General features: G+C 45.7%; 1 protein-coding gene across 2 annotated transcripts in view; it reads right to left on the bottom strand.

Annotated features, from left to right (window-relative positions):
• EXT2 (exostosin glycosyltransferase 2) overlaps window positions 1-26,899 on the bottom strand; it is a 144,809-nt gene that overhangs the window by 115,055 nt on the left and 2,855 nt on the right. Inside the window, exons 1-6 of one of the 2 annotated variants that reach the window (XM_027072846.2) lie at window positions 20,430-20,581; window positions 18,658-19,223; window positions 17,148-17,237; window positions 11,003-11,119; window positions 2,178-2,373; window positions 225-364 (exon numbers count right to left, since the gene is read on the bottom strand). In XM_027072846.2, coding sequence (XP_026928647.1) covers window positions 225-364; window positions 2,178-2,373; window positions 11,003-11,119; window positions 17,148-17,237; window positions 18,658-19,223; window positions 20,430-20,447 — 1,127 coding nt within the window. In that variant the 5' untranslated portion in view covers window positions 20,448-20,581. Of the gene's footprint in view, window positions 1-224; window positions 365-2,177; window positions 2,374-11,002; window positions 11,120-17,147; window positions 17,238-18,657; window positions 19,224-20,429; window positions 20,582-26,899 lie in introns of those variants that run through there. The other variant, XM_027072848.2, reaches the window with a different exon arrangement.

Below are 26,899 nucleotides of genomic sequence, written 5' to 3' on the forward strand. Positions count from 1 at the left end.
CTTTATTTACAAGACCTGGCAGCTTCCCATATCTGACCCAAAGGCCTCAGTTTGCGAACCCCTGCTCTAGGCCAACAGACGGACTCTTCTGATGGAAAATACAGCACGATAATCTAAAGGAGTAGTTTTCAAACCTAGGTATGCATTACAGTTACCTAAGGGGCTCTCCGAATCCCATACACACAGAGCCACTGGTATAAAGTTTACCAGAAGGAAACACTCACCTCTTCCAGTCAAGAACTTCCGAGAAAGGCAAAACGTAAGAGTCTGCAATGACAACGGGGACACAGCCGGCGCGTAAAACGTCACTCAGTACCGCCTGGCCCAGCCGAGCACCTCGAAGGACCACACAGAAAGTGGCCTCCTGCAGGAACACAAGCAGAGGTAGGGGATTACACGCCAGTTTCGCCGATCCGCAAGGGCTGAGGCCAAGCAACACTGAGACATCCTGGCGGAAAATGCCGAAAGGTAACAGTTCACCCCAGTGGAACCTGAAAAGCTGCACCGGCTGCAATGCTTCCGTGCTATGTCACTGCCTCCACTGGCAGCATCTGAAATGTCCGAAACCAAAGCCCAAGTCTTCCTCTGGGCACTCAAGAGTGTGACCTCCCACAGCCCGGTCCCCTGCAGCCCTAGTGTGTGATGCAAACACACCGCGGCACGGTGGCTGAGCGTGGCTTACGGTGCCTACCTCAGCCTACCTCGTCACGGGATTACGTTGTCTGGGCATTCCGGGCTCCCTCGAGGACCCCCTAGAGGGAAGCCGCAAACTCTCCTTTCATCTTTCTACCCCTCGTGGCATCTAGCGGTGTGCTTTGCACACAGAAGATGTTCATTTCGTGAATGCAATGCCTTTGAAAACATACTACGACAAATAGGTTCCCGTAGAACAATAAATCAAACAGAAAGCAAAATCAAAAAATTTCTTCTCTCTTCACTCCCTCAAGCCTAGTCAAAGTGGAGAACATTTTGGAAAATGAAAGACATGCAGGAGAACAAGCAGTTGCAGCAGGTAAACCAAAGTAAGAAATGACCCTGTCTCCAACACTTAGTTTCTCCCAGTGCTTGCCCCTTCAGGAGGGGGAAAAAAAAAAAAGATAAAAAGCAAAAAAAAAAAAAACAAAACCCCACTGTTTAACCTTTACAGCTAGAGTAAAGGAAAGTCCAGAAAAAAAATACAAAGAAACTCCTCTGGGAATAAATGAGAAAGCAGCGAGGGCTGAAGAAGAGAATGCATCATGGCGCCCGGAGTGCAGGTGGACAGCTCAGCCTGCCCCGAAGAGTCGGCATCCAGATGTGGACACGCATGCCGATAACCATTTTTCCTGTCTAGACAAAGGTTACTAGAAATACTCCCACTCGCATCACCACTGCTATCAGTCAGACATTCCACAGGACATGCAGCACTTTTTGAGAGAAAGTATTTTAACAATCTCAGCATGGCCCAGTTCTCTGTGGAGATTTAAAAAAAAAAAAAAAGTCACACCAGCTCCTTGCTATTTCTCCTTGAGCTATTTTAAATATTTCAGTGAAAAAAACTCACTTTCTCCTTTCCTAGCCCCCCTCCCCCGCTCCCGGCCCTTGGAATGTCAAGCATCCTGCTTATGCTTAAAACATCCCCAAAGGACCACTCTGCCCATGGCTAAGGAAGTACTGCCAGGCCCGTGACCAAGCAAAGGACACACTAATAGCAGGACATGCCAAGGGTGGCAAAACACCAACGGACAAGACAGTAACAAAAAATGAAAAGCTCCCACTCCCAGCAAAAGCCGACTGCGGCCTTGTGGGCCAGCATGGCAGGGGATACAAGCAGCCTCCTGAAAGAAGGACATTCCCCTGGACGGGCTTGTGAAGACAAGGGTACGAGTAAAATACACGTGCCCGCTTTGTCCGTGTGGCTTCTTTGCAAATCCATCAGATTTGCGATTCCGAAGTATGATGAACACCGGAAAGGAGGAGGGACACGCACAGGCCAAGCGGCTGCGCACGAACAACGTGGCAGGCACGGACGCGCCCGCAGGCCTGCGTGTCCGGTAAGGAGCAGCACTACGTCCTCCTCTTGTCCCCTTGGGTAGTTCTCCCAGCCGCGTGTGGAAACCAGCCTCTGGCGCTGGGGTGCATGTGACTCTGTGGAAGTGACCTCTACCAAGCCTCAAGAGACGATGACGGACACTCACCTGCAGCACCTGGGGGTAATCGAAGACCTGGTGCTTGTGGCAGCGCCTACGGACGGAGAGGACGCCCTCTGAGAGGTTGGTGCACTTATCCAGGACTAACACCGCCTCCCCGTGTCCGGCTTGGAGGGCCTCCAGGTCTTCTCTGTACTCGGGGTGGATAGCCATCTGAGAGGACAGGAGGAAGTACCGCCGGGGACTACGAGAGAGGAAAGAGGGTGACCGCGACGCTGCCGCTGGCATGCCGGTCAAAGTGAGACAAACTCTGGCGTTAAACCTACGGCAGGAGGGGTGTCCTCACCAGGCTTCACACCCCTCGATTTTCTGGGAAATTATACTCTGTAGCATTGCTGAATATTTACAATATCATACCCTGTCAGAATGTAAGGTATGGCTCATTCATGTGCTGAAATCTTATGCAATCACTAAAGGTTTTATTTGGGATAAGTTCTTCACGTTTTGAGGAAAGGCTTATAATATGCCAAGCTTGGAGAGCATACCATAAATACGTGTATGCGTGTGTGTGGGAAAAGAGAGAAACTGACTGGATGGCTATTTGGAAGAAGCATCAACATATTATCATTAGCTATATCTGAGGTCTCTGATCTGAGAAAGAACCAACAGCTGCCTGCATCCTTCAAATAGGAGGGAAGACAAACAATGGGCAGTAGTGGCTATAAAACCGGAAGAGCTGGGGCACCTGGGTGGCTCAGTCAGTTGAGCGTCCGACCTCGGCTCAGGTCATGATCTCACTGGTTTGTGGGTTCTAGCCCCGCATCGGGCTCTGTGCTGACAGCTCAGAGCCTGCAGCCTGCTTCGGATTCTGTGTCTCCTTCTCTCTCTGCTCCTCCCCCACTTGTGCTCTGTCTCTCTCTGTCTCTCAAAAATAAATAAATGTAAAAAAAAAAAAAACCCAAAAAAACGGAAGAGGTGAAGGACTGCTTCCGGGTGCTGAATGGCTTCTTCATGCTACAGAGATGCTGCAGGAAGAGAGGCCCACGTCCAGAGCCACCTGGACACAGGAAGACGGAATTGGTAGTTGAGAGCAAGTGGAAAAAACTATCTTCACCAAAGTATGGAACCAGTCTTAACATCTGGATAGCAAGGACATCTAAAAGAAAATGGAGTGCAGAAAGGATTTCCATGGGTCTAGTACCATTTAGATCTCCACAAGAGTCAAAAACATGAATACAAAGTTCATAAGCCAGAAGTTATGGGGGAGATTTGAGGAAGACCAGATGGTAATTCTCTCCTGGAAGGCAAGACTCCTACAGAGCGGAGAGGTTCCAGAGCATAAACACTACATAGGTTGAGGGACCACTAGTGATCACCATCAAAGACATAAATAATACAAAGTAGGTTCCAGGAAGAAGTAAAGCACCCATTAAACCTAGAAGCAGCAGTCACATGAATCTACCGCCAATGGTCTACACCAGGGGAAGTCCCAGGGGTTGGTAGATCTCACAGGCAATGCCACCAGGCAAGCTGATATGAGTATGCACATAAGAAAGGACCAAAACCTATACTCTATGACCCCATTCTCTCTCTCTCTCTTCTTGCTTTGAGAGAATGGAAGAGTTATTGTTTTTTTTGTTTTTTTAGTTTCTCAGACTTACTTGGAGGTTCTAGCTAGAGAATACCTAACCCACTAAGAACAACCCATCCTGAAACTGAAAATCATGTTTTACACAGTGCTGAACTTCAGGTCCCAAGCACATAGAGCAATGAGTGGAGAAAGGGAACCCTCACCTCACCAGCCAGATCAGCTAAAGAAACTCCAGAGAACAGAGCAACGCATACCACAGCCAGATTGCTTTCAAATCCTCAGAACCATTTCTTTAAGCAGCTAAACTGAAAGCAAAAGGTACTTCCCATGCCACAGTTAGGAAAGAAAGGGATGCACGCATTCCTAAAACCTCACTGTCTAATAGCAATTAGCCACATGAGGCCATTTAAAAAAAATTTTTTTAATGTTTCTTTATGAGAGAGAGAGAGAGAGAGAGAGACAGATCGTGGGCAGGGGAGGGGCAGAGAGAGAGGGAGACAGAATCTGAAGCAGGCTCCAGGCTCTGAGCTGTCAACACAGAGCCCGATATGGTGTTGGAACTCATGAACCGTGAGATCATGTCCCGGGCCGAAGTCAGACGCTTAACCGACTGAGCCACCCAGACGTCCTGAGGCCATTTAAGTAAAACATAAAATTCAGTTCCTCAGTCACACTAGCCACATTTCAAATTGTCAATGGCCATACGTGGCTAGTGGGTACCTAACAGCTCAAATACAGATCGTCTCCCCACCGCAGAAAGGTCTATTTGATAGAGTGGCCCTCAATGGTTGTCCAGACCCAGAAACCAGGGGAAAAGTAAGTGGAGATAAGAAAGATGTGGAAGAGCAATCCATGGGGAAGTGAGTTTGGATCAGCTGCACAGATTGGTTCCTGTCATCCCGGGCAACTTCCCCCTAAGTTATAATTTATTGAACAATATGCTGAATATCTATAGTTAAAAGTATTCCTTCTAGACACTGAAATGGACTCTTGGATTCTATGTTCAGCCCCGAGCCTCAATAATTTTTCTTTTGTAAAAGCATTAATTTTCAGGGACGCCTGACTGGCTCAGTCAGTTAAGCATCCGACACTTGATTTCGGCTCAGGTCATGATCTCATAGTTGTGAGTTTGAGTCCCGCATCAGGCTCTGCATTGACAGTGCATAGCTTGTTTGGGATTCTCTCTCTCTCTCTCTCTCTCTCTCTCTCTCTCTCTCTCTCTCTCTTTCTCTCTCTGCCCCTCCCCTGCTCGCACCTCCCTCTCTTTCTCAAAATACATAAACTTTTTTTAAAATGTATTAACTTTCAGAGGGATGACGTTGTGATGAAAAGATCACATATAAGAGCACCTGCAGATCATTGTGAAGTGAATACCATCTACTTTGAAATTATTTCTGTAATCAAACTTGTCTATTTAAACAAGAGAAAGATTTATAGGCAAAAACCACAAGACAAGCAGGGTTTAAAAACATCTTAACACTTAAAGCTATTTGAAAATGAAATGGACTGGGTTTTTTTTTTTTTTATTTCAAATCAGAAAAATTTTCATTAACAAGTTATAGTGAAATCAGCCATGCATCAAGTTAGAGCTAAATGGCCTTTAAAGGTCTTTCCAGTTCCTAAGACACTGGTTCTATGATGGATCTCATCAGGCACTGATACTTGCCGGATGTTTCTAAGGACTTTCTATTTAAGTAGAGCTGCTGGCATAAAACTGGCAGGCTCTATGCCATCTAGAGTAAGAAGAGACACACTGGCATCCAGGAGGATGTCCATGCAGAAGGGCGCAGAGTGTTGGGAGTTCTAGAGAGAAAAGGGTGTTTCTATTTCCGCATGGCGTGTGTGGGGACAGAAATGGCCCACACGGAGTGTTGGAGCCTTTCCCCACAAAGGTTTTCACCCCAGTGAAGGCTTCTACTTAGGGAAGAGCTGGGAGGTGGCTCAATGCAGGGTATGAGAGTCCTGCAAGGGTACCCGATTCTGCACTGGGGGGCAGGGGTGAAGGTAGCCATGACAACCCAGTGGGATGCTGGAGAACAAGCGAGGTTAGCGGGCCATGTGGGAATCCCAGGACAGAGCGTTAGAGCCTGGTCAGGCTGAAAAGGGTGCCATGTTTGTGGGGAGGATGATAGCCAACAGTCCCATCATCCCAGTGTGGGGTGCTGGAACCCAAGAAGGCTGAGGAGGGTATCTGCTGGGGCAGGTGGGAAGGAGACAGCAGCAAGAGCCAACATGGGGGAGTCAGTGTCTGAGTAGGGCCGAAGAGGGCACCGTGCAGTGATGGAGGCAGTGGCAGCACAGAACTTTGGTTACATGGAGGAGGGTTGATCAAATAAGTGAAGATATTGAGGATAATGGGAGCCAGATTTCTCACTGTCTGAGAACGGAGTTACAAACACGCAGAAAGAGAAGACCGGAAGGCTCGTGTGGTGCTGGGTGGAACTGGAGACACTGATAGGAACGCACGTAGATCACATAGAGACCACCCACCCAGGTGGATACAGGAAAAAATACAGACGTTAGTGTGTGGTGCTCCAAGAAGCTCCTGAGGAGAGGACTCTGGTTGAGGTTTCACTGTAGAGAAACAAAGTTCTATTTTAGACGTTCGGTTGCCAGATCACTGGATCCCTACTCTACCATTACTGCATTTTCAACATAAATGTGCAGATGTGCACAGAGTCTAAAAATGTTCCCTCTGCTTGCCGGCTCTCCCTGACCTGACAGATGGTTGATGGGGTGTGTGCCCATTTTAGTTCTAAGCAAACAAAATGTTAAGGTGGACTTGTTTTTCTTTTAAGGACTAGAATTACTAGCTATGACTTTCATGTTTCCTCCCAGCAGCGCTGAAATCTAAGTTTAAGTAAAATCATGCTGAGAACTTGAAGTCTCCCTCAATAGTAACAGTTGTAAACTCCCAATTTAGTTCCTTTTAGAAAGAAAATGACAAGAATTCCAGCTGAGACCAGCACAGCTGTGAGAAGAAGCTATCAATAGCAACAATCCTCAGCTTCCCATTGAAAAAATATTGAGAGAGATTTAAAATAAAAATAAAAACAAAGCTCTCACTACTCTATGTAGCCCTCAAGAGATGTGGGAATCCCCTTGAAAAGCAACTCTCACCAAGAGCAACAAATCCGAAGCACGGCCACGAGGTCACCTCCCTGCCTCCTCCCTCCCAGGTCCCTGGACAGGCCGATGAGTCTGGAGCCTGCTTTTGCCCTTTGTTGTTTTTTCCTTCTTCTCCTCCCTCTCCTCCTCCCTCTTTGCTTCCTTTCAGAGACAAGGGAACTGCAAGCTGGAGGGAACACAAGTGTGGGTCGGGCTGAGCTCTAGAAATCCACCAACTGGCCAGCAGAGGGAGGGTCGTGCCCCAGGCAGCCTTTAGCTTTTTCCCTGCTCCTTGAAGATCTACTTTCTTCCAGCTAGCTACTGAGTGCAGAAGTTCACACTCTGACATCTAGGGATCTAGTTAAAGATCTTAATTTCAATCTTGATACACGTAAAAACTAGGGAGGCGTCGTTACTGAGAAAATAGCCACCAGCAGCAGTTTAAATCTCTGAAAAGTAATCACCTGAAAATAATTTTTACTCTTTAGAGGTGGTCTGTTCTCCTTTGTTTTCACTAAATCTTTTCTCGGTAGGTTTTTGCCCCTAGGTCAAATCTGAAGGGAAGGAAGAGTCCTAAGAGAGCTGGGTTACACACTAGAGAGATTAGAGAATAAAGAGAGTAGCGTTCAAGCAGTCTTAAGGAAACGCGGCCCAGAGTCAGCCGTGCCGACAGGACAGACCCGGGCCCCAGCCGCTCGTCTTGGCCTCAGCCAGGCTTTCTCTGCAGCAGACTGCTGCCATGTGGGCCCCGGAGTCTTTGTTGCAGTGTGTGCGCTACAGAGGTTTACTGGCACCCCCGGCCTCCACCCACTGGCCGCCAGGAGCACCCCGCGCAGAACAGAGTCAACCCAGCAGGCCTGACTGCTCTTCGAGGCTGGCTCTTGGCTGGTGTATGGGAACGCTGATTTTGGGAAAGTTCCCACCCTCCCCCGAACCGAGAGGAGTGGCTTACCGGGCCCGAACTGTACAAACAATATGGCTTATGCCGAACACCTGCTTTCCTTCTGGAAATCTGAAATGGGGGCACGTGTCAAGCAGAGACTGCATGTGATTCACTCCCAATGAAAACTGCGGGCACGGAGAGTCTCTAACGAGTCCCCGGTGAGTGACATTTCATGTCTGCTGTCACCACTTGCCCATCCTGTGTGACGGTGTGACACCAATGGGAGAGGACCTTTGATACCTGCACCTGGTTTCCTTGGGCTTCACCCCATGTACCTTTTCCCTTTGCTGACTATGCTCTGTCTCCTTCTGCTACAGTCATAGCCACGAGGAGGACTACATACCGAGTCCTGAGCTCTCCTGGCAAATCATCGAAATCGGAGGTGGTCTAGGGGACCCCTGACACACACACTCCTCAGTCACAACAGTCAAAAAGGCTCCACAGATTGCCAAATATCCCTGGGGAGATAAAATCAACCCCTCCGATGTTGAGAACCGCTCATCCGGCCATGCTTGGTCCAGATAGGCCTTCAATAAAGGTTTGATTAGAGCTGAAGTGAACGGAATTAAACAGTTTCCAAAACAACTTCAGGGGGAAAAAAAAGGCAAAGGGTTAAAAATCAACTTTCAAAAATCACACAGCTGATTTAAATTTAAATGTTCACAGAAGCAACAGAGAAGATAAATCTTTTTTCTAAGTTCAGTGGACTTTTCTCCACTATCATAGTTTCATATTATAGTATCTATCATAATATATTTATATTATGCTAATATCTGTTATATCTACTGCTACATAAAGATGCCAAATTAAGATCCGAGATACATGACAGAAATTTGTACACCCCAACAGGTACCAGCTAGGCCGGTACCTTCTCATCAGAGGAAAATCCAGTCTCAAAACACAGCACCAACTGCATACTTCTCTCCAGTCTACAAATCCTCTGTAAGATTTTGTATTTTCATCTTGATGATGATCCAGAAAAATTAGTAGAGGCATATTTTTGCTCACGTGTAGTGATAAATACTGCTAAGAGATAAATACTGCACCTGGGTGGCGCAGCTGGTTAAGCATCCAACTTTGGCTCAGATCACGATCTCACAGTTCATGAGTCCGAACCTCACGTCGGGCTCTGTGCTGACAGAGCAGAGCCTGGAGTATGCTTCAGATTCTGTGTCTCCCTCTCTGCCCCTCCGCTGCTCACACTCGGTCTCTCTCTCAAAAATAAATATTAAAAAAAAAACATTAAAAAAAACACAAAACTTGTATACACATATTGATAGCAGCATTATTAAGAATAGCTAAAAAGTGGAAATAACCCAAATGTCCATCAACTTAGAAAAGGATAAACAAAACAGTATTCAGCCAAAAAAGGAATAAAGCGCTGATTCCGTGCTACACAATGGATAAACCCTGAAAGTGTTATGCTGGGTGAAAAGACACACAAAAGGCCACACGTTATATGACTATATTTTTAGGAAATGTCCGGAATGGGCAAATCCACAGAGAAGGAAGGTAGCTGAGCAGTTGCTGTTGGGGGTAGAGGGTGTGAAGTTTGAGGGCAGGGACAGAAAAGTGGCTGCTAACAGGTATGGGGCTTATTTTGGGGGTGATGAAATGTTCTGTAATGAGACAGCAGTGATGACAGTTGTACAAGTTTGCAAATACACTAAAAACCACTGAACTGTATCAAATCAGCAGTTGTATACCTTAAATTTACCTACCGTTATATGTCCACTATATCTCATTTAAAAATAAACCCACTGAAGTATATTCTTTAAAAGAGTGAACTTTATGGTAACTGAATTACATTTCAATAAAAAAATAACAAAATAACAAAACAAAAAGTCAACTCTGGAAGTCACTAATAGAAAAATCCGGAAAGTTGAACTAGGCAAGAAGTCATGAACTATTTAGTCTTTCTTGGCGCTTGCCTAAAGATAGAAAAACATTTCAATCTTGTCTAAATAACAAAATTTGCTATGTCTAAAGAAAGTTCCAGAATTTGATCACCAGGCCACACAGTAGGACACACATACACAGGAGAATCCATAAAGGCTTCTAAGGGGAAGTCTGAGATGCTTTGCAAACTATTTCCTTGACACTCATTTCTGTGACCAAATGCTACGTGTGGGTTTTTAAATCTCCCCCTGTATGAGATTTCTAGTGTGGCAATACACAAATCCATTACTTTCATACCTGAGCACTTGGCACACAGAATACTATTCTGACCATATTTGTTTAAAGCTTACTGAGATTCTCGCTGTGAATTAGCACAATTTTAAATATACTACCTCAAAAAAGGCTACACAAGATGCCCTGCACGTCCATGCTGTCAGCTCTTTCCATTTACCCACTCACATGTCAACAATATGAGCCAATCATGCGCCAGGCACAGCGAACATGGCTGTTAAAAAACAGATCTGGCACCAGAATCCAAAATCCCCAGCGGAGAGGCTGCGAGCAAGCCGTTACGACGTGGCCTCGTGAGTGGCACACGACCGCTCTCGGCGCATAAGGCAGAAGAGCCATTCCAGGGCTAGCAAAGTGGTGAGAGGTACTCGAGTGAAAACCCAAAGGACAGGCAGGTGATCAGTCTGATGAAAATAAGGAAAAAGACCTCCAGACAGTGGAGAGTATCTGCAACCCAGAAAAACCAAGACAGCAAAGCTCATCCTGAGAAAAGAACTAAAAGGGGGAAAAAAAATCTAGAGACGGAGAGAGTGGTCACATGCCAGAGGGTCTTGACAGACATTTTAAGGGATCTGGGCTGTATCCAAAGGGAAATGGGAAGTCAACAATCAGGTTATAGGGGCAGCAAGACTAGAGGCAGGGAAACCCAACAGGGGTCCATTTCCACAATCCACAGGAGAGATGACAGTAACCCGGTGTGCGGGAAAGCAGAGCAGATGGAGAAATAGGGCAGAGCTAAGACATATTTAGGAGGGAGAATCAATAGGACTTACTCTTCTGGTACAGGAAGTAAGGGAAGGAAGGAGTCAAGGACATCACAGCGATTCCAGATTGGAAAGCTGGGTACACAGCACGGTACATTCACCGAGCCAGAGAAAAGTGGAGGACAAACAGGACTGGGGGCGGGGGGCGGGGGGCAGGGGGCAGATGACAGACTCCAAGATACTGGCTTGTAACCGAGGCTTCAGCTGCTGTGATACCCAGCACGCTGAACCTGGTCAGCATCTCACAGCACACCCGGCTGAGCTGAATGCACCTTACCCCGGTCTTTTCTCTGGAAGGTCCACCTCAGCTGACAGCGGACTGTAGACGGGAATGCTGACATCGTAGCCTTGCCGGTAAGTCCATGTAGAAAAGCCACCACCAGCCAATAGAGCCCTGAAAGGAAAGGATTTCGTCAAACAATGAGAAAGGAAGGCCTTCATTCTGATAAGCTCTGTGAGAAGGGATAGAAGAATTGAGTCTTAATATTATCGTATCAACAAAACCTTGTTTACTGGCCCACTTTTCTATATAGACACAGCGCTACGTGTTTTACACTCACATCTCCTGGACATCAGCTGCATTCTATCCCTGAGTCATCGGCCTTCTTCTGGGGTCCTAGGTAGTCTTTCCTTATTTTCCATTTTATAAAACACATCACAGCCCAGAGGACACCCTCTGAACAGCCCCTCTGCCTCCCTATTCAGATCCCATTCGCCTCTCCCCAAAGTCATTCACAACATTCACGACAGCAGGAATAAACAATAGGTCTGCATGGGAAGACCGTCCGGGGCAGTCACTTACCCACCGTCTGGCCCAAATCTCAGGAGACAGTGGGCACAGAAAGCAGCAGTGACAGCCAAGTATCTGGTCCCATGCAACTGCTGCCCCAGGCAGGTCCTTCAGTGTCGTCCAAGAGCTGCGTGTGGATCATGTAGCCTCCACCAGCTCTCGCCATCCATTCCAGCTACTCAGTCCCCATTCAGGAAGCAAGAATCCAGGACGACCTTTACTGCTTCTCTTGCAGTTTGCATGTACTAGCTTTTATTCTCCTTAATTAGAAAGCTGTGAACACACTGCTTTAATTGGATCCAGCAAGTAGTACGGTGACACTTCATCAGAGAGAGGAAGCAGGTGTATATCACACCAACTTTGACTGTTACTCTGTCCCTGGGGCCCCAAACCCATCAAAATCACCTACTGGGGCAGAGTTTTGCCAGTTCCACGCACTGCACCGTCTGAGCCAAAATGTCTGAGCTGAGAAACCACACTTTTTGCAATATTGATTGCTACCAATCCTTTCCCTGCCCTGATGACAGCCTACATTCCCTTCTAACATGACCAGTTTAAGTTCAAAGATTTTCCAACCACCCCTGGAAATCCCAATCTGTTTGTTTAAGCTTTATGAAACCAAGAATTGGTTAGTGAGGTAATGTGCAGGCTAAAAACCTCTCCAGCTGCCAGTCTACTCTGTAAAACTTAATGACTATCCTTAGTACCAACATACGGTCTTATTTTTCCTGATTAGCATTCAGTAATGAATCCATCCAACATGAATTTGGGCCGGTTCCACAACAGCACACGGACTGTATGGGGCCCCATGACCTATGCACAGAGAAACAAACATAGATCCAATATGGAGGCACCAGGCAGTCCAGGTAAGCCAGGGTGGTAGGTGGTTAGGTAATTACAGCCACAGCCCCAGAGGAGAGGGGAATGTGTATGTGGCAAGAGAGGAAGCAGGTGTGCATCCACCAACTTTTCCTATAATTCTGTCCCTGGGGTCCCAACTGTTACTCTGTTCCAGGAGAGTAGGGTGGGGTTATGCACTGGTAGGAGGAAAGCATGCCATCTGAAGCATGGCTTACGTCACACATCATACACTCAAGATCTCCACTTGTGACCTCGGCAAGAGCCAGGATTGCAATTAGTCAAACAGACCTCACACCAGCCCTGCTGCCGCTAAGACTGCAAGTCCCCATATCGTCTTCTGCCAAGCAGTCCATAATATTATAATGGAGACAATACAGTAAGCTTCCCTTGCTTTACAGAACATGTGTTTCACATTGAGGGAAAAGCACAGTTCTGAAAAGCACATTCTGTTTTCCCATTATGTATCCTTAAAATCAGAGATCAGTTCCAAAGCTGCAAGAGAGTGAAGAGAAAACTCGCAGCTACACAAGTATTAATCTGATGATCAGACTCATGGGCCAAGTGTTATGTCACTGAAAGTGTCCTCTAGCATTTTTAGCACGTGGCAGGCTTTTCTGAAGCTATAGGACAGCTCCTCTGTCACCAAGCCACCTGCTCGACTCATGCACTCCACCGTCCCCACTCTCATCTGTCCTCAGACGTTCCCCCAGCTTTCCTCCTATCTGAGTGTCGGCAGGGCCTAAACACAGTTCGTCTGCAAGGTCAACCTTTGCATGTAATCAGGCCTGCAAATTCCTCAAATATAAAGCTTCAAATTTCGTAAAGAAAAAAAACAAAAACAAAAACTGACCAATTCTATTAGTCATCCTTACTTGTTTACTGAATCAAACAAACTGTAAAAACACAAGAGAGACAAGTAGATCTGAACAATGGCTAGATATCTGGTGATATTAGATTCCTATTAACTTTTTAGGTGCAGAAATAGTACTATAGTTATATATATTTTTAAATCCCTTATGCAGAGATTCAAATGGAAATATTGATAGATAAAATGATACAATGTCTGGCATTTGCTTCTTGATAATCAGGTGGGGCAGGGGTAGGAGTACAGATGAATGGAGACCAGCCCTGAGATGATGATTACTAAAGCTGGACGGGGGCACACGGGTTCACTGTGCTAGTCTCTTTTATTTATTTTTTATTTTTATTTTTTTTTAGAGAGAGAGAGAAAGCACAAGCTGGAGGGAGGGACAGAGGGACAGAGAGAGAGAGAGAGAGAGAGAGAGAGAGAGGGAGGGAGAGGGAGAGAATCTTAAGCAGGCTCCACACTCAGTGTGGAGCCATACACAGGGCCCAATCCAATGACCTGGGATCCTGAGCGGAAATCAAGAGTCGGATGCTCAAGTGACTGAGCCACTCAGGTGCCTCATCATCTCTTCTTTTATATAGGTTTGAAACTTTCCATAACAAGTTAAATAAAGCCCACACAAAGTGGAAATCTGTGAGAGATACGTGCAAAGAAACGATAATAAAAATCCAGGGTAGTAATAATATTACAGAACATATATGAGAAAACAAAGATTAGTAAAGTAAGGCATTGAAGAGGTATAATTTGCTCCCACTTAAAATGGGTGTATACAGATGTGACTGGGTGGCTCAGTCGGTTAAACCACTGACTCTTGATTTTGGTTCAGGTCATGATCCCATGGCTCGTGAGTTTGAGCCCTCTGTCGGGCTCTGTGCTGACAGCATGGAGCCTGCTTGGGATTCTCTCTCCCTCTCTCTCTCTGCCCCTCCTCCATTCATGCACGTGCACGTACTCGCTCTCTATAAATAAACATACATACATACATGAAGTGGGCATATATACCGGGGCACCTGGGTGGCTCAGCCAGTTGCACGTCCAACTCTTGATTTCCGCTCAGGTCATGATCTCACAGTTCAGTTGGTGGGTCTGAGCCCCACATCAGGCTCCATGCTGATAGTGTGCAGCCTGCTTGTAATTTTCTCTCTCTCTCTCCCTCTAGCTCTCTCTCTCTCTCTCAAAAAATAAAGAAAACTTTAAAAAATGGGTGTCTCACACACACACACGTTTATGTATAAACCCATAGGAAAAAGGCTAGAAAAAATACATAGTACTTAATTATCTTTCGGTAAGGGAGTGAAAATAGAGGAGGGTTTGAAAGCATATTTTTATATTTCACTCTTTATACACTTGCATATTGTTACAATCTTGTACAAAGAAAGTATACGTTATCAGGTATATCATGTGTAGGATCTTTAAAAATTGAAAGAGAAATAAAGACAGATTTAAGCAGCACGAAAGATTATATGCTGAGAAGACATTTTCTTCTGTCCTGTTCCTTGCATTTCCCTGGGTCAAATCATTCTCAAATAATCACACCTATGACCTTAGACTTTAGGAGACCCTAAGAAACAGTCTAATCTAGGCTGCCTGCTTTCTAATTTCCAAATAACCTGATACGCAGCTCCTGCTAAAACCAGTGTATATTCATGGCTCTTGCTTCCTCTGAATCCAGGAGCAAGGACAAATGATAAGAAAAACTAACAAAAAATCTGCTCTTCCTTCCTTCCAGAAGACCACCCAGGTCTCAAAACGCAATTTCCCATGTGCAGAGATAAAGGAAGACTAAACAGTGATTCATTACTTGCTATAGGATTGCCATAATCGCTTACAAAAATACATGCACAGGGAAAAAGATTTAACCTTCCTGATCCTTAACACCTAAGCACTAGCAGGAATTCAAACTTCTTCCTGACCACTTGACACTTTCCTGCAGAGACATGAAACCCCATTTCACATGTGCACTTGATAAAAATAAAATCCTTCTCCCATGCAAATACATATACCAAAATGTCAGCAAAAAGTGCAACGTCCTATATAGAAATAAGGCCTTCTCTATCAAAAATAAACAATTAAAAAAAAAAAAAGGGGAGGGGGCGCCTGGATGGCTCAGTCAGTTAAGCATCCAACTTTGGCTCAGGTCATGATCTCGCAGTTAGTGGGTTCAAGTCCTGCATCAGGTTCTGTGCTGACGGCTCAGAGCCTTGGAGCCTGCTTCAGATTCTGTGTCTCCCTTTCTCTCTGCCTCTGCTCGTTCTCTCTCTCTCTCTCTCTCTCTCTAAAATAAATAAACATTAAAAATTTAAAAGAAAGAAAGAAAGAAGGCCTTCTCAAAATAAACCCAAAACAGCAGATAGAGACACTGCATTCCTAACAGCTTTTTCTCCCCTTCTCTGTTCCCTAAAGTATTTCTCTTTCCCCGAGCAACCAAATCCATAAAACAGTAGCCCACTCAGGTGTGGCTGGGGCTGAGGGCCAAACCAGGGCTCACCTTGTGTTCGGCTGGTTTCTACCAAATGTGTGTGGCCTGACTGCCCTCTATCGACCAAAATGGTTCCTACACCAAAGGTGAAGAGTGGTCCTGCAGTGTAGGTCTCTTGTAGCATTAACAGTATTTCCAGATAAAAACACAACACTGACCCTATATAATCACATAAAGCGAAAAGAGCTTGGGTTTAATTTTCCAGGGAAAAGTAGTGTTAAGTGCAAATTTTCACAAATGACAACAGTGTCAGCCTCCGGGAAGCTGAGAGCATGGCTGGCCTCGGGTTACTCTCTAACCTTTGCCAGTAACAATCACTTTAAGAATTAAATATCAACCATAATAAAATTACTTTTAAGTGAGTTTTACATAAGTTTACAACAATCCTGTACCTTGAACACTGCCCGGGAGCCCTACCCTGGGCCTAACATTTCTGCTCTCCTCAAAGCCGTGAATCAAGTACCAGGAGAGGAAGGCCAAGCGGACCTCATTCCCAAGACTTCCAGGAAGCCTCCAGCCCAGGGGGTTCAGCCACTGTATGAAAGGGCTGAGGAGTACAGTACGTGAACTGAGAATCATAATCATGCGATCTCGGCCACCCCGTAACATAAGTGCTGTCGGGAAGGCTTCATCAGGAAGAAAGGAAGGCAAGAAATGGGTGGGGGCGAGGAGGGGAGGGAGGAAGGAAGAGTCCCACTGACTTAGGCAATGGAAAGTAAATGACAACCAGACTGCCCCCACCCTGTCCTCCGACGTGACGGGCTGTGGGTGTCACTTTCACACCTCCGCACCCCCTTCCCACAGTGAGCTGTGGCTCCACTTTTGGCAAACGCTCCCAAATTCAGACAGAGCACACACAAGCCAATCATGAAGCCGGTCTTGGGGGTGGGGGTGCAGCATTAAGGACAGCATAAGTCAGACCGAGAAAAAAAGACAGTTGTTTAAAATGCGATGCTACAGGGGCGCCTGGGTGGTGCAGTCAGTTAAGCCTCCGACTCTTGATCTCAACTCAGGTCATGAGCTCACAGTTCATGGGTTCGGGCCCCACATCAGGCTCTGTGCTGATGGCGTGGAGCCTGCGTGGGACTCTGCTTCTCCTTCTCTCTGCCCCTCCCCCATTTGTGTGCACATTCTCTCTCAAAACAAATACACAAAAACTTTTTATAAATAAATAAATACACTAACTAAAATGCAATGCTACAATGGAAGTTCTGGTCGGTTCAACAGATTTAAGTAGGTCAGGTCTCACTACTTCTAGGTCCTGAGGAGGTAAATGCCAAGGGCATTTTTTTTAATTTAACAAACAATTCTGATGACACAGTCCGTCCCACTAGGCTTAGAAAATGACTTCACAGGAAGGAAAGGGTCTTGTATTTCCTTGATCCTCAGAAACCCCTCACAGGGACAACTCCAAATACAGTTACCTGTCTCTGGGGACATCCAGCGCTGTGTTATAATCAGGGGGACCTCCAGGCAACATGTTGAACAGCAGGTGGTTTGTACCTCGATCCCACCTATTAAAAAATTATACATGTAGGGAAATTCACATGTCAACTCCCAAGAAACAAATACAAGGGTCAGTTACTGAATGACAAGCAGCAAATATCCCCAACCCAAAATAGGCCCACTTCTCGGGTGTGCAAAGTGAATTCCTAGAAATCCCAAGAGGACATCCCAGGCCACCCTGGTTCCTCAAAAGAAAAACATGGGTGGATGTTTACTTGAAGTTTGTCCACTACAGAAGTGCCCATGATTAGGACAACCTGAAAACTATCTGAATGTGCACCATCTGGTTAAAGAAACAAAAAAATATATAAAATATATAAGGATGGCTTAAATACAGAATGGGACATGTAAAATGGAATGCTATACAACTCTTAAAATTATATAGTAAAAGAATATGAAATTATTTGGAAACAGATTCATAACATATCAGGGGAGAAAGACAGCGTAAGAATATATAATGTGTAATCCCTTGACAAAATGTATATGTACACTGAGGTATGCATATATTTCATACAAAAATGAATATTACACACATATGTATTTATTTTTTATACAACAGTGACTGGAAGGGGCGCCTGGGTGGCTCAGTCGGTTGAGCATCTGACTTCAGCTCAGGTCATGATCTTGTGGTTCGTGAGTCCGAGCCCCACTTCAGGCTCGCTGCTGTCAGCCTGTCAGCATAGAGCCCGCTTCAGATCCCCTGTCCCCCAATCTCTCTGCCCCTGCCCTACTCGCACTCTCTCTCTCAAAAAACAAATAAAACGGGGCGCCTGGGTGGCTCAGTCGGTTGAGCGTCCGACTTCGGCTCAGGTCATGATCTCGCAGTCTGTGAGTTCGAGCCCCGCGTCGGGCTCTGTGCTGACAGCTCAGAGCCTGGAGCCTGCTTCGGATTCTGTGTCTCCCTCTCTCTCTGCCCCTCCCCTGCTCATGCTCTGTCTCTCTCTGTCTCAAAAATAAATAAAAAAGTTAAAAAAAATTAAAAAAAAAAAAAAACCAAATAAAACATTTTTAAAAAAGTGACCAGAAACTAACATCACAGCAGCATCACGGAACAAACCTTACGTTCTTCTTTTTGCTTCCTTGTATTTTCAGACTTTTTACAGTGAACATGCATTGTGTAAGTAACAAAGAGGGAACATTTAAGCATAAAAGGAAAAGTGTGGGAAGATAAGCCATCCTTAGATTCTAAACTCTGAGATGCTGAGAGCCCACAGCAATAGCACTGCTGGCCAACTGCTTCTCACTGGAACACAGGCCAGGTGCTTATGGCGCTGGCCTCGTCCCCCAAGTCAGTCACTCACACGCATGCCCTCCCTCGAGCAAAGAGACAGCAGCTGGAGCCAGATCAAGAGAAGAACCACTCCCTCTCCCTGGCCTTCCCTTTAGTTCCCCAAGGACTGCGCTCCCGTCTGAGAAAGTACTAGCTACCTAGAGAGCTGGGCCAAGGCTTGTGCTGTCTCCTTAATGCGGAGCGTGTTCTGGTTAAGTACGTCGATGGACGGGACGAACAGGCAGGCGCGGCTGATGTCATCGGTGTAGTAGTCACTGTCCGAGATGGCCGTGAGCAGTTCGTTATACTCCCGGGAGATGGTGTTGCTGACTGGGACACCAAAGTCATCCACGTACTTCTTCAGAGAGTAGATGTACACCTTGATTTTGTTCTTTGGGTTGAAGCCACAGCGGTAGACGTCAAAGCACGTGTGCATCCTGCAGCTGAGATCGCCCCGCTCGGGGATGGGGCTGTCGGCGGGCAGCCTGGCCACCGGCACGTCCCGGACGCTACGCTTCTCCACGCTCCAGTCGCTGGAGGACTCGATGGAATGCGGCCAGAACTGGAACATGCCAGTGGCAATGAGGCCCAGGAGGACAATGGAGAAGAGGGTGATGTAGTAGATTCGGTGCTTGCTCTTCATTCTTGGGATGAGGGCAGGACCCCGGATATTGTACTTGACCGACGCACACATAATGACACAGGCAGCCTCTTCCTCACGCTCCTAGTTCCAGGGGGAGAAACGAGAAAAATGGAGTCTTTAGGGTGGCAAATGACTTAGTATACCTACTTCCTTCCTTTAAGTGATTTGATGAAATAACGAAAAGGGATTTTTGACCCTTCTTATAAACACAGACAAATATATATTTGTGCATTAAATGCTACATGACATATTTAATACTACACATACTAAACATAAATACTGGTAAATATAAAAAGAGAACAATAGCCTATAATTATACATACAAGGAAAGCAGTAAGTGGTAAATGTGTGGGGCCTAGGAAGAAGGGCTCTGACCAAGGAAGAAAAATCAAAAGCAGAAGAGCTAGAAAGATGTTTTGCTTTGTTTTCTCTAACACTTGCCCAATAGAAACTGATGCTTCATCTAGACAAGCTGACTCTTGGTTATTCTAAAATCTGCTTTCATTCACTTACCCAGGCACCCACCATGCACTGTGCAGGAAACAAGGAGGAAAGCAAAGGCCCCACCTCATGGGAACGGATATTCCACTGGGGGAGGTAAGACAAAACTCTAACAAAATGCCAAATGTAAAAATATCACTAGCAAAGTATCAATGAAGTGCCAAGGGTTGTTAGAGAAGAAAAGATTAATCTTTAAGTAAAATACACATTGGTGCTTCATAATGAAGGTGACAGAGGACACGCTCGGATAGAAGGAAGGAATGAAGAAGAGCACAGGGAGACCGGGAGGAGGGAAAGAAGGCTTGATGTGGTGGATTGATTTCCAAAGACTGGTGCCAGCAATCTACATCTTTGAGGGTGCGTGCTGCTTTTCCCATCAAAAGGCAGAATGTGAATCTGGGCTAGCCTCGTGACTTGCTCTGACCAAGAGAATGTGGCAGAAGTGACATTCGAGGGCTTCTGAGCTCAGGCCTTAAGAGACTCTGCAGCGGCTGCTTTTGTCCTCTGGGACTCCGGCTGCCACACCGCAAGGAAGCTGGGCTCCCAGCTGAGGACAACTGCAGGGAGACCCCAGTGGAAACTCTGTGGAACAGGTAAGAACCAACTCCAGAATCTGGAGCAAATCCATGGTTGTTACTGGCATTTAAGCCACAACACTTGGGGTTGGTTTGTCATACAGCAATACGTAAATGAAACAGCCAATAACCATCGCTGACTGATAGAAAATTCTTAGTCCTCAACTGAAAAGACAGACTTTCCTTGTAGATCACAACTTAGGATCCTTACCAGACAAACCTGCCCCATCCGATGCCTAGATACTGTAGGGAGGGCAGAGCCACGTGGGTGGCGCCACGCCTCACAGACCCACGAGGTTACTGCAGTAAGCTACTGTGGCATGCCAAGTGTCAAAGTCCCAGCCTATGAAATGGCCTCATTCCACTCACTGGTCTTGCAGAAAAGCTATTAATAAAAAAGGAAAATAACTGAGGAGTCCACAGACCATCGCAAAGGTTAACAGCCATTTTTACTTTGGCTAAATGGAGCTCTCCCCAACTGCTGCCCAGACCACAAAACTGCCCCCTGCCCAGCTAGCTGAATACCGCCAAGCTTTGAATGCTGTAACCCTTATCAGCTTTTTGGGCAAAATGTAAATAGTCATGAACGATTTCAACTCCCATCTCTTGAGACCATGAGTTAGAACCTAGAAAATTTGCTGGTCACAGACTGATGCACAAAAGCGCATACATTTTAAGCTCAAAAATTAGCATCGTTGGGGAATATACATCAGTCATCCAATATATACTCATTGGGTCCGGGAACATGGGAGTGATTTCACTTTTTCTGCCATTCTAACAACCAGTTTGCCCCTACTCCCTACCACTGCCAGCCCCGCCCCCCCACCCCCACCCCCCCTCCCCCTCCCCCTGTAGCTTTCTTGCCACACTCTTGGGTCTCTGCGCGACTTAGAAGACAGGAAGTTTCAGGACAAATGTGTGCCAGGAGCCAGCTGCACGCTCCACGGCCTTCACTGCCGCAAGTTAGAACGTCCCACAGGCTCTCCAGGTGTATTTACAGCCTGAATCAGTGGTTCTCGAACACCCAACGGGTGAGAATCACAGAGACCACTTGTTACAAAACAGTCCTTGGCCCCAGTGCGGGAGCTTTGTATTAGCAGGTCTAAAATAGGGTCATAGAATCTGTCAGTTTAGCAGGCTCCTCAGTGTTTATTTTGTGCAAACAGGTTTGAAGTCTTTACTGAAATTAAACAAACCAATTTAACACAGTGGCTTTCAAGCTTTTTTTTTTTTTTTTAACTAAAACCTGCCATAAGAAATGCATTTTACATTTTACATTTCATATTGACCCAGTACAGACACAGGTGTGTGCGTGTGTGTGTGTGTGTTTGTATTTGAAATAAAAGCTTGACAAAACATTTAATCTTAGTATACAGCACTAGCCATAGAATATGTAATGAATACTAAATTTTTTCCATTGTTATTCTACTGCTTTTGTTAAAATTCTGGCCTTACCTACTAGATCAGTTCAATCAGCCAATAATTTAGACACCCATAGTTTAGAAAAAAACTGATTTCATATGTAACAAAAGTGGGATTAATGGAACAAAAATAGAATCCACACATAAGCTTACAAATGTTCACAAGTTACAGACTATGAGAAAGGCACTATCACAACAAAGTAAACCTAAGTAGAAGGAAATAATAAAAACACAGTAATTAACTAATTAAGCAAAACAGAAAGGATCAACAAAGCTAAAGTTTGCTTTTTCAAAAAAAAATGAATAAAATCGACATTTGATATAATTCTGGTAGGATTAATCAAGATAAAGAGAAAAAAAGCACAAATAAATATCAGAATGAAAAGGGGAACATAACTCTAAATGCTGCCTGGATTTAAAAGATAAGATGATATCAATAAACTTATGCCAAGGTATTTGAAAACTTAGATGAACTAGAAAAATTCTTTAAAAATATAATTTCTTGGGGCACCTGAATGGCTCAGTCAGTTGGGTGTCCGACTTCGGCTCAGGTCATGATCTCATGGTTTGTGAGTTCAAGCCCCACATCGGGCTCTGTGCTGACAGCTCAGAGCCTGGAGCTTGCTTCAGATTCTGTGTCTCCCTCTCTCTGCCCCTTAGCCGCTTACACTCTGTCTCTTGCATTGTCTCAAAAATAAACAAACGTTTAAAAAAAATTTTTAATATAATTTCCCCGGGGGCATCTGGGTGGCTCAAGTCAGTTGAGTGTCTGACTTCGGCTCTAGCCATGATCTCGCAGTTCATGAGTTTCAGCACAGAGACTGCTTCTGATCCTCTGTCCCCTTCTCTCTCTGCATCTCCCCCATTTGTGCTCTCTTTCAAAAATAAATAAAACCTTAAAAAAATCACACACACACACACACACACACACATATATATATATATATATAAATTTAATTTATATACAAAATTTAATTTCCCAGGGCACCTGGGTAGCTCAGTTGGTTGGGGCATCTGACTCTTGATTTTGGCTCAGGTCATGATCTCATGGTTTGTGGGTTTGAGCACCACACTGGGCTCTGCACTGACAGTGTGGAGCCTGCTTGGGATTCTCTCTCTCCCTCTCTCTCTGTCCCTCCCCTGTTCATTCTCTCTCTCTCTCAAAATAAACATTTAAAAAAATGTATATATATATGTATATATATATGTGTGTGTATATATATATATATATACACACACATTTATATATATATAAAATTTTTCAAGGAGAAACAGCAAACCTGAATATTTGTATAACATTAAAGAAATCAAATCAAAGGTTTAAAAATCTTCCTAGAAAGCAAATCCTAGGCCCAGAAGATTTCCCAAGTTTTACTACACATTCAAGAAATAATTCCAATTTTACACAAATAAGTTTCAAGTTCAGAAAAAAGGGGAAACATTCCCCAGCTTATATTAGGAGACTAGTATAACCTTAATACCAAAATCTCACACAGGTGGATTTCAAAGTATGTCTGAGGGCTCCCCACAATCCTTTCAAAGGCTCTGAAGTGTTTTTATAATAATACTGGTAAGATTTTTTCACTTTCATTTTTGAGGCCATGTGATCCATGGTATTGCAAAGACTGCAGAAATAGATATGAGAATCCAGCTGTCTTCTGATAAGTTTTTCCTAATATAATGAAAGATACCAACTCACAGATTCAAGATCTCAAGTCCAAGGAGAATATATACAAAGAAAACCCCACCTACGTATGTCAAAGTAAAACTACTGAAAAGAAAGCCAAAGAAAAATGTTAAAAGCGGCCAGAGGGGAGAAAAATCTATCCAAGGTAGATTAAAAAGCTACACATTACAGGCAAAACTATAAAATATTTAGAACAGAGATCTCTATGGCTTCTGAGCAGAGAATGATTTCTAAAACAAAATACAAAAAAGTGCAAACCATAAAAAGATAAAATGACAAATTCTGTGTCACAATTAAGAATTTTTGTTCATCGGGTTGCCTGGGTGGCTCAGTGGGTTAAGCGACCAAGTCTTGGTTGCGGTTCGTGGGTACGAGCCCCATGTCGGGATCTGCACTAAAAGTGTGGAGCCTGCTTGGGATTCTCTCTCTCTCTGCCCTTCCCTTGCTCACTCTCTCTGTCTCCACTCTCTCAATAAATAGTTTTTTGTAAAAAAAAAAAGGACACCATAAGTTAAAAGACAATCAATAAACTAGTAGATACCTGCAATACATATAACCAATATAGACTAGCAATGAGAATAATGCCTACAAAACAAGAAAAACAAAACAAACAAAAAATAGAAAACCGGACAAAGACAAACAGGAATTTCACAGAAGAGGAAACAAAACCAGCACATCGACTTTTGAGAAACACGTTTAGTCTCATTGATCAGGGAAAGTACGGGGCGCCTGGGTGGCACAGTCGGTTAAGCGTCCGACTTCAGCCAGGTCACGATCTCGCGGTCCGTGGGTTCGAGCCCCGCGTCGGGCTCTGGGCTGATGGCTCAGAGCCTGGAGCCTGTTTCCGATTCTGTGTCTCCCTCTCTCTCTGCCCCTCCCCCGTTCATGCTGTGTCTCTCTCTGTCCCAAAAATAAATAAACGTTGATCAGGGAAAGTACAACCACAATGAGACACCATCTACCCACGAGCGCAAGAAGTATAAGAATCAAACACACCACCCAGTGCTGGCAGGGACCTGGCACATCCTGGTAGGAATGTGAACAGGCTCCAGAGTCCCAGGTGGTCAGCATAAGGGCTGGAGAGAAGAGGAGCTAATGCTCCTACGTTAGAGTCCTAGGCATCACATTTTGCTTCTACTCGTCAGTTTGGTCCCTCTGCCCCCCGCCCCCCAAAAAAAGAACCAGAGACAAGGATGGAGGTGCAGGTCGTTTACTTACTTGGAAGGTGACCCCAGAAAGCCAGAGCAGCTATCAAGCAGAGAGAGACAGGGAACCAGGGAAAGCCAATAAGAGGTGCGTGATTTAAGCCGGTCACTGCGGTGGGCAACAGGGACTCTAGGAGGGCTGGGAAGCCTTTAAGAATCATGTAGACTACACCTTCTGTCCCTCAGAAGGATGAGAGCCCAAGGCATTTATCTCCCAACTCCTGCACACTACTGCTTGAGGGTTGCCTGGTATTATTATCAGCTCATACTCTGTACTCAACAACCCCCAAAAGATCTGGATACTATCCTTTCTTTGATGTACGTCAGTCTGATACAGAGCTGCAGTTTCTTGAGGAAGGACTGTCTATATTTGCAGGGATGCTGCAAAGTCCTCTTCAAAGAGATCCAGCCTCCCTCTCAATACATAGGATATGGGTCTGAGCTCATGTCGGAAAACAGGATTTTTCCATTGCAACAGCTGACATCAGGCTTCTATTTGCCCACTCTTGGGTTGTTGTTTTTTTCGGGGTTTTTTTTCTGGTAAAACAAGTCAAGCGATACCCTAGTTGGCCGCCCATCTATACCGCCCTCAAGAATACCATACTCTAGGGGCGCCTGGGTGGCTCAGTCAGTTGAGCATCTGACTTCGGCTCAGGTCACAATCTCGTGGTTCACGAGTGGGCTCTGTGCTGACAGCTCAGAGCCTGGAGCCTACTTGACTTTCTGTGTCTCCCTGTCTCTCTGTCCCTCCCCACCTCGTACCCTGTCTCTCTCTCTCTCTCTCTCTCTCAAAAATAAATGAAACGTTAAAAAAAAAAATTAAAAAAAAAAAAGAAGACCATACTCTTTTAGCATCACAGAAGACACATAGGTTATGACTTGGGCCTTATATCCCACTATGAGTATTGGTCTAGCATGTCACTGATGGTTAGTGCCACCACCTCTGCTACTTCAGAATCCTATCATGCTCACAGATCCTCAGGAACCCAATTCCATGTCACACCTTCTGGAGTCAATTCTGGCCCGCAGGGGACAACCAACACCAAGCTTCTCAAAGATGCTGGCCTCCTCTGGGTGTCCACATTACCAGAGAGAAGGGAGTGAGCCCTCCTGGGAACGCCAGCCTCAAGCAATAAATCAATTTCAAATCTCCACTTCCCTATGCCCCTGATAACTTCCTCAACACCTGCCAAGACAGCTCTGACGTCTCCACCTCCTTTACCATAGGCCAGGCCCTGCCAGCACCACCGACATTTTGAGCCAGGTCATCCTTTCCTGCGGGGAGGCAGAAACAACCCCCAGTTGTGACGACCCACCACATATCCGGATTGCCAAACATCCCCCGGGGAGGCCGAGTCACCCCTAGCTGAGAACCAGTGGTGCCGATCACTGTCACGTTCAAGTTTCAAGGAATCTGTCCAGCAGATTGGCTCCAGTTGCTCTTGCAAGATCATTAAATCCTGAATCCTGAGGGAACACTCCCAAAGCAACACAGCCTGTCCCAAGCGGCTTTACAGGCCACCACTAGCCCGCTCTTCACCTAGCGACCTCCAGACTCACTCCCACGCGTGCGCCCCCAGCTCCTGCTCCTGCCTGTGAGCCAGGTCCTATAGCTCATTCGGTACAAAAGCTATTTCTCCAGTAGCAGGGACTGTCCTTGCCCACTCGGGCAATGCTGAGATCTGGTGAAGGGGGAGGCAGATCTTGAGGAGGATATATACCATCCTGCAAGGCAACGGCCTTAAGCGAGGTCTTTGCAGAGTGTCCGAAGAGCAGTGGATCCTTCCGCTGGCCCAGGGGATCCAAGGAAACCTGGGGCTTCAAAGTTCTCAGCGCTTCTACCAAACATCTCCACCCTGGTCTCACCCGGTCTCGCTTGAGCAGCGGCCGCCTGCCAAGGCTGTGCATTCGGCCTCCCCTGCAGTTCTGCCATGATGATGATTAAGCTCTGGGGCTGATTTTCAACAGCCTGCCCTCCAGCTACAGGAGATGCCGCTACAGAGCCTTCTGTCGCTCACGGTGTATCCTGAGTTGGTATCTGGCTGACGTGAGCCAGACCTTACCTCCCAGGAAGAAGGCAAGAGACAGCCAACTCCGTTGGCCTTATCATTACCGTTGTCCACACACTGCTCAAGTGTTAGAGCCACTGTAGTAGCCACTGCTTCCCCTTCTACCTGAATCGCATCCCTCCCACCGCCGGCAAGTCATGTAACTGTGATGCCAGAGAGTACCAATGGTTCCCAACACCAGCAGAGGGGTCCTCGCTGCTATCTGAGGGTGAAGGGTTCCAGTTTCACAATACTATTCTCATCAGGGCTGGCTTTCTAGAGCCACTTCTCGTACCATCTGTCTTCAGTTTATGTTCTGC

The sequence above is a fragment of the Acinonyx jubatus genome, chromosome D1 (genome assembly GCF_027475565.1).
Source record: "Acinonyx jubatus isolate Ajub_Pintada_27869175 chromosome D1, VMU_Ajub_asm_v1.0, whole genome shotgun sequence".
Classification (NCBI taxonomy): domain Eukaryota; kingdom Metazoa; phylum Chordata; class Mammalia; order Carnivora; family Felidae; genus Acinonyx; species Acinonyx jubatus.